At 36.0% G+C, this 8,425-nt stretch overlaps 1 protein-coding gene and 1 non-coding gene across 2 annotated transcripts; one reads left to right on the forward strand and one right to left on the reverse strand.

Moving 5' to 3' along the window:
* Positions 1 to 6,210: 6,210 nt before the first annotated feature.
* On the reverse strand, positions 6,211 to 6,317 carry LOC113754661. The gene has a single exon (XR_003465339.1). It is a non-coding gene; the product is annotated as a small nucleolar RNA R71 (small nucleolar RNA).
* Positions 6,318 to 6,836: 519 nt separating this feature from the next.
* LOC113752850 lies at positions 6,837 to 7,523 on the forward strand. The gene is made up of 2 exons (XM_027296897.1): positions 6,837 to 7,229; positions 7,359 to 7,523. Exons 1-2 carry the CDS (start codon positions 6,837 to 6,839, stop codon positions 7,521 to 7,523), a joined length of 558 nt encoding a protein of 185 aa, XP_027152698.1.
* Positions 7,524 to 8,425: the final 902 nt, after the last annotated feature.

Genomic DNA, 8,425 nt, shown 5'->3' on the forward strand with positions numbered 1-8,425 from the left:
ATCAGTCTCACAGTCATTTGAGCACCAAAAATTTGAAATATAAACAAGGCAAAACAGAACAGATTTCGGCCAGCATTCCCGCGCATTTTCCTTCGATATTTCCTTCGATTCTCTATCCATAATCATCTTAAACAACACTTCAACAACTCAAACCAAGCATTATATCATCATATCAGCCCATACAACCAAGGTGGAAATTCATAGAGCCCACTTTAACCAATCCAATTGATACGAAATATGGGCCGCTTATGGGCCATGTTTTGGGCTGCAAGAGATTGAATCTTTTAGTAATAGTTAGTAGTTTATTTTCCAGATTTCTATTTTATTTGCTAGGAATAAATTTGGTCCAAGACCTCATGTTGAGTTGGATCCAATTTTTAGAGTTTAGGCTCACTATTACTTAAGTTGGTTAATTAGCTTTTATTGGGTTATGTTGGGCTAGTTTAAAGCCTTCATTGGGTCGATTATAAGCTGACCATTAGATAGTGGATTTGAGTAGTAGAATCGGCCCAAAGGCCTAGCCTAGCCGAGTTAGGGTTTTCAAGTCACTTTAGGTTTTCAAATTGTATGGCTATATATAGCCAAGGCAAGAGACCTTCATAATCAATTTTTGCATTAATAAAAACCGTGAGTTTTTCACTTTCTCTTTCCAAGAGAGCTTTTTTGAATATTTGAGAATCTTTCTCAAGTTATTCAAGTGAACTTATCAATCAAGTAACTCCTTGGTTGTGGCGTTCCTCTACCTATAGTTTGGTTCGCTAATTCGTTAAGTAGTGGGTTGAGATAATATCAACATTATTCGCTACTTCGGGGATTAGATTGGGTCAAATTTCCGCTGCTCAAACCGTTGGTGATTGGTTGTCTAGATCGTGTCAATTGTAGATCACATCTGTTGGTAATCAGAACTAGTCGACAACTACCAGGTTATATCCTTCTCTTTTTTTTTTTTGTGTTGAGTCGAATCTTCTTGTCTCCTTCAAATCAGATACTTACATCAAAAAAAAAAAAGTACTGTTCACCGATTACTATTCACCGTCACTGTTCATATTACTGTTCATCCGTGGGGGTACTGTTCATCCGAACACAAAATCTGTTGGTGTGTTATCTCTTTTGTGTTTGTGTCTAGTTTGTTGATAATTATTGTGGTCATTGTGTTGTGTCTAGAAAACAAACGAAAAAGAAAAAAATTTTGCAGCCGCTAGGGCTTTCTTGTTCCTTCTTATCGTGTCTCATGTATTGTGTTGCAATCTGTCCGAAATCTTGGATGCTATTTCCTATTGCCTTTTGTCAAGATTGTAGTGTATTTCTTGTGTTGGTTGTGTCGCTTTGGTTGTGAAAACAACCCAGCAAAGTGTAAAAAAAAAAGGAAAAAAAAAGTGTCGCATACCATTGTTTCTTGAGTCGGGTTTGCTGGAATTTCTTTTCTTGTGCTGCCGAACCTGTCTCACCCTTAAACCTTGAATATTTGTGTTTGTTTCTTGCAAACCTTGAATACCAAAAGCATAGTTGGGAAGTTCTTGAGCTTCTTGATCAGATTTCTTGAAGTTCTTGAAAACAAATTTGGGAGTTCTTGGGAAAAGTCTTGGGTTTCTTGAAAACTTGGGAAGAAAACTTCTATTTTCTTGGCACCTTGAACTTAGATCCGAAAATTCAATTGTTGGGACTGAATCTAAGTTCTTGAATATCAATTAGAGAGCCGCAAAAGAAAAAAAAAAGAGCAAAGAAAGAAACGAAAAAAAAGGGGAAGAAAGTATGCATCGGCTCTAGGTTTCCTACTTGGAAAACAAGTCCCATTCTTGATCTACTTCTAATCCTAAAGCTATTGGGATTGAAGTCAGCCAAGAGAACCAAGAAATCAAATCCAAACCTTTCTAAAACACCACAACCTTCCCACATCAGATCCGAACAGCCTTCCCAAACCCCTTGGCGTCCCAAAACAAACCAACCAGCCTCCTAAAACAGCCAACTAATTGAGCCTTGTTCCCTAATCGGTTGCAACACCATTGTAAGCCGAAGTGAACTGTCCATTCAAGGACTAAAAAGACCTACCCTTGAGCATTCCATACATATCAAAAACTCCATAAAATCTACCCGAACACCCCAAGAAAGCAACGAACCAGAATTCCAGCAATAACAAGAGTCCCTTCAATAGAGTCACTCTAGGATCCAAAAAAAATCTGCCATCGCATTCTAATTTCTATCGACATTAGCAATCTGTCCAAGTTGATAAATTGTCGTCTTCGAGTCATTTTTTGCAAATTGTTGTTTGTGTTAGGAGTGTCCAAAAGAGTCCAAACAGGTCTAGCCGTTATTTAGCTTGTTAGAGTCCTTGTCGAAGTCAAACTCTCACAACACTTGAGTTACTCTTTTGCGGACTAAATCAGAAATATTCCAGTGAATTCTTGCTTATGTAATTGCTGCCTTTTGAGTCTTCATTCAGTCTTAAATTCCAGCTACTCATACGCCACTTTTGGGGAAAACTTGATTAAAGTTTGATTGAATTACTTGGAGGAAATTTTTGATTTCTTCAAAGGAAGCAATCAAGGGATTTGAGAAGTGATTAGTGAGAGCATTAGAGTGTTTTTAAGCACTTGAGTGATACACGAGTGACGAGTGCAAACATGTGAGCTTGTGTGGTCAGGAAAATATCTTTTGTTTCACTAATTTTTTTGCAGGTTTCCTCATACATCATGACGAATACGAGGCATTTAAAGGCTAGCTTACAATATCTTCTTCCTGATCCTAAGGGAGTCAAAGAAGTGGCATTACGTGGTGTAGATGAGCAGTTGGACATCATCAAATCTCAGTTACATGATTGGTTGTATACTCGTTGTGGTGTCAAAGACAAAACTTGCAGCTTGGCCATTGATAGGAGTTGTGAAGTCAATCTTGCAAGCGCTATCATGGTTAACAAATTAAATCTTCCAACCATTGATCATCTTCAACCGTATAAGTTGCCGAGTGCTCATGGTGATGTTTGGGTTACTAAACACACACTTGTACCTATTCAAATTGGCAAGTATGTGGATGAGGTGTTGTGTGATGTAGTCCCAATTCAAGTGACACATGTATTGCTGGGTAAAGCATGGATGTTGAGGCGAGAAGTTAAATATGATGGACATACTAATAAGTATTCCTTCTTATTTAATGATCGTCGTTCTGCACTTGTATCACTTATTTATGACCAACTTTGTATTGATCTAGCATACATGAAAAATGAGCATGAGCGTTATAGTATGAAGAAAGAGCTAGATAAGGGAATTGTGACTGATGACGTAAAATTCGAGAGAGTTGAAAAGGAGAAAGAGGTTGATAATAATGAGAGGAAAAAGTCAGCTATTGAGCATGAGAAAGAGATTAAAATTCTAAGAGTGAGCTGATTGTGAGAAAGGATGTGAGATCATACATTTTTTCTAACGATCTTAACTCTATGTTGTTTAGTGTTTCTACTTTTATGCAGGTTAAGCAAGGAAAAATTGAGCTGATCTTGGCATGTTCTATTCCTAAATCCATTGGTGAATATCAAACTTTTCATGGAGTTTGCATCTTAAGTGTTGTATCTCTTTGTCATCCATTGATGTTCAACTTCAACCATGAGCCTGATTTGCTTATTGGGAGGAATAATGAAGTTTCAAAGGGAGTTTCTACACTTGAAACTTGTTATAAACTTCCTTCTTATTTCATTGGTGATAATTCTTTCCTCATCGTCCCAAATTCTAATTCCTTACAACCTGATTTTATTCTTCAATTTGAAGGTACAAAAGCTGCCTATCTCGATCTTGCTCCATTTGTGCAAGATAGGCCATACCAACAACAAATAGCAATGAATTATGTAACTTTGCACAATCATATTCGGGACTTTTCTAACCTGATTGAGCATCACTATGAAGATCCTTATCTTGTGAATGTGAATGGTAAGCTGTCAAGTGATTTTATACCTACAAATCCTAATCGTGTGATTTATTGTGTAGGTCCAAATTCGACCATTCATGACACAAGGCTGATTAGAGAGCTTTGGAGTAGTTGGAGTAAAGCCTTGAGTTTTGCATGGGGGATTGTGAGCATTTTCAAGCTAACCAAGAGACATGTGCACCGAATTACAATAATCATGTCGTATGCAAGTATCGTTCATTCTAAGAGAGCCAATATGTGGAGATTTGAGGTGTCATACTGCTAACTCTTGTAGTACCATTCATTTCCAAACACGATTTGAGGACAAATCTTTTTCAAGAGGAGGGGAATGATACGAAATATGGGCCGCTTATGGGCCATGTTTTGGGCTGCAAGAGATTGAATCTTTTAGTAATAGTTAGTAGTTTATTTTCCAGATTTCTATTTTATTTGCTAGGAATAAATTCGGGCCAAGACCTCATGTTGAGTTGGATCCGATTTATAGAGTCTAGGCTCACTATTACTTAAGTTGGTTAATTAGCTTTTATTGGGTTATGTTGGGCCAGCTTAAAGCGTTCATTGGGTTGATTATAAGCTGACCATTACATAATGGATTTGAGTAGTAGAATCGGCCCAAAGGCCTAGCCAAGCTAAGTTAGGGTTTTCAAATCACTTTAGATTTTCAAGTTGCATGGCTATATATAGCCAAGGCAAGAGGCCTTCATAATCAGTTTTTGCATTAATAAAAAATCGTGAGCTTTTCACTTTCTCTTTCCAAGAGAGGTTCTTTGAATATTTGAGAATCTTTCTCAAATTATTCAAGTGAACTTATCAATCAAGTAACTCCTTGGTTGTGGCGTTTCTCTACCTATAATTTGGTTCGCTAATTCGTTAAGTAGTGGGTTGAGATAATATCAACATTGTTCGCTACTTCGGGGATTAGATTGAGTCAAATTTCCGCTGCTCAAACCGTTGGTGATTGGTTGTCTAGATCGTGTCAATTGTAGATCACATCACCAATCCAAGTAATAACAGCAATAATGAAGCTACAAGCTTCAAACCCAAGGATAAAACCCATTGAAGCCAAGAATGAAAGATTGGATGGTGTTGGATGGTTACCTCCTAACTTTAAGAGAAACTAGAAATTTTTGGCACCAAAAGCTCCAAGAAAACTGCTAAGATGAAGTCTTTCTTCTGGCTTAAGTGAATTCCCAAGTGGTTTGTGAGTTGGATGCAAAGTTTGAGATGAAATGGTGGAAGATTTGTGCAAGAATGATGGAAAGTTTTCTTCCTTCTTTCTTGGTGGAGTTCGGCCGGCTATGGAGGTGAGGATAGAGAGTGTGGCTGATGAATGAAGCTTCTTGGAGAAGCATGAGTGTTTTGTGGTTAAAATTTGAGCAAAAGTCAACTATGAATAGTACTCACGCGCGCGCGTTTCGCATCCGTTTTCTCTCAAGTTTGTTTCACTTGTGCAATAAACCTCCAATGTACTTCCTATAACACTATAATTATTCACCCTTAGTAGTCTAGTATAAGTTTCTTAAATCTCCACTTAGCCGTTCCGGCTCGATTTACGCGAACTTCTTATTCGCGCGCGATAAAGCGGAATTTAAAAGAAATTCATGTAACGATGATATAATTAACTAACTCTAGGGTAAATAATTATAAAAATGACTATTTTAAGAATAAAACATGAATCCTCAAATCTCCAAGATCATTGCACTCTCGGATCAAATATTGCCTCGAAAAATGTGTATTTGCTATTTCTCGCTAAACGAGCCGTAGATAAATTAAATTTGCGAACGGAACGTTTTAAAAATATAAAAGAGACATTTTTGCATACAATGGGTTTTAAAATGAATGAAATAAATTATTCGAAATAAACGGGTGAATAAATAATTAATTAAGCCATTAAAATAATATGAAAGTAAGAAAATATAAATCCGGGTCCTCACAGCAAATAGGTGAACTCTTAGAGATTTTGCTCTACTAGGGACACAAGGGTCACAAACAGGCATAGTAAGACCTATGCTAAATGCTAACAATTTTGAGATTAAATCATCACTTATTCAACAATCTCAATTTGGAGGTAATGCCATAGAGGATCCAAATGCACAGTTGGCTACATTTTTTTAAATATGTGATACCATTAAAATGAATGGCATGAGTGAAGACGCTGTAAGACTAAGGTTGTTTCCATTTTCCTTACGTGATAAAGCCAAAATTTGGTTGCATTCTCATGCTCCAAATACTTTCACTACATGGGATGATCTATCCAGAGTATTTTTGAATAAATATTTTTCACCGGGTAAAACAACTAGATTTAGAATAGACATAACTAGTTTTAGTCAACGAGAGGGTGAATCATTATATGAAACATGGGAAAGATTTAGAGATTTGTTACAGAAATGCCCACACCATGGACTTCCCAATTAGCTAATTATCTAAACCTTCTATAATGATTTATCTTTCTCGATTAAAACTATAATTGATGTAGCTACAGGTGGAGCTTTAATGGGTAAATCACCCCAAGAAGTTCAAAACTTGATAGAGGAGATGCAACAAATAATTACCAATGGACGAATGAGCGAGATAACTATAGACGGCAAGCAGGTATGATAGAAATGGATGCTCTTAACATGTTAAGTGTCCCAATGAACAATATGGTTAAATTGTTAAGTAAACAAATCAGAGTTGATTCTAGTTCTACAACCAATATAGGTGTTATTTGTTGTAACATATGTGGAGGAGAACATGATACTAACACTTGTGTTGAATGTGAGTAGGTACAATTTATCAATAATTACAATGAAAATGCTCAAAACAACCCCTACTCCAACACATATAATTCAGGGTAGAGAAATCATTCAAATTTTGGATGGAAAGGCCAAAGAGCTCAACAAAAGCCAAATAATCCACTGGAATTCCAATCAAGGCAATCAAATATGGAGAACAAATTGGCTTGGGAGATGGCAATTGAAAGACTAGCAAATACATCAAATGACAAAATTGATAAATCAACTAGTACTACCAACCAACTATTCGAAAGAATTGAGGGAAGAATGGACCAACTTACAACCATGTATAGAAACATAGAGGTTCAAATTAATCAAATTGCCAATTCGATTAACAATAGGAACCATAGAGAATTACCTAGTAAAACTGAAGTTAACCTTAGAGAGCACATCAATGCTATCAATCTTAGAAGTGGTAAAACGGTAGAGGGACCTAAATTTGGTGAGTTTAGTGGTAAAAAGGATAAGGAAGTAGCAAATGAGGAAATGAAAGAGAACCAAAAAGATTATGTTGTTATTGATATTGATTTACCTCCTTCTAATGTGATTACTAGTACTATTCCTTTTCCTAACAAGTTGAAGAAAGATAATAAGGATCGGGAGTTTGAGAAATTTCTCAAAATTTTCAAATAATTGCATATTAACATTCTCTTTATTAATGCTATTACACAGGTTCCCTCTTATGTGCATTTCTTGAAGGATATCATATCAAAGAAGAGGAAGGTTGTGGATAATGAGATAATAGCATTAACGGAAGAGTGTAGTGCATTGATTAAGAACAAACTCTCTCCTAAATTTAAAGATCTGAGAAGCTTTTTCTATTCCTTGCACTATTGATCATTTACATTTCTCTATTGCTTTATGTAATCTAGGTGCAAGTGTGTCATTTATTTCCCCATCGGTTGTCCGGAAGTTAGGACTTCAAGAGTTCAAAACTACCAAGATTACTTTACAATTAGTGGATAGGTCAATTACACATCTAATAGGTATTTTGAAAAATGTGCTCATAAAGGTAAGACAATTTATTATACTTGTGGATTTTGTTATCCTAGATATTGAGAAAGATGTAAAAATGTCTATTATCCTAGTAAGACCTTTTCTAGCCATGGCACGGACTTTAATTGATATAGAAAATGGTAAGCTCATATTTTGAGTTGATGGCCATGTTTTCAAACTCAGACTGGACCGGCTAGTTCGACCAGTCGAACCGCAAACGACTAAGTATCCGGTCCAAGTCTTTCTTAAAAGTTGGTTTTCAAAAACTCGGTCAAACCCGGTCAAAACCCAAGTTTGACCTAAAACCGGCTAAAATTCGATTTTTTCATTTTCTATTTTGATGATTTTTTTTCCTTTGACTCTTTGACCATATAGAGAGTTTCATATCTCTACAACTTTCCAACGACTGAAAGAATGAAGCTAAATGGTGAACAACAAGAAAATCACTTGGACAGTTGGCTTTAAATCTTTAATATGCCTGAACATTTTCTCAGATCGTAGCATGATTTACGCCATGGCCACACATCATTTTCTTCTTATCTTTGTTATCATTTATAGAATATAGAGGAAAAGGAGGAGAGCCTTTCTTCTTTGCTTGAACTTCTGATCAATTCATGGTTTAGGTGAATTGTTATTTTTATTGAATCTGAAATGTTTCATGAAGAATCCAAATTATGAGAAAAATTCTGTTCTCTAAATTCCTTAAGTTCTTGAAAGATTTCATATTAAATAGGAAAAATAGA

This window comes from Coffea eugenioides, chromosome 11, assembly GCF_003713205.1.
Source record: "Coffea eugenioides isolate CCC68of chromosome 11, Ceug_1.0, whole genome shotgun sequence".
In the NCBI taxonomy this organism is placed as follows: domain Eukaryota; kingdom Viridiplantae; phylum Streptophyta; class Magnoliopsida; order Gentianales; family Rubiaceae; genus Coffea; species Coffea eugenioides.

Excerpts from the sequence above, each read along its gene's own strand:
- LOC113752850 (XM_027296897.1), top strand. The coding sequence starts at position 6,837 with ATGGAGAACAAATTGGCTTGGGAGATGGCAATTGAAAGACTAGCAAAT. Across the intron at positions 7,230-7,358 it reads TTGATTTACCTCCTTCTAAT|GTTCCCTCTTATGTGCATTT; the intron begins GTGATTACTAGT and ends GCTATTACACAG.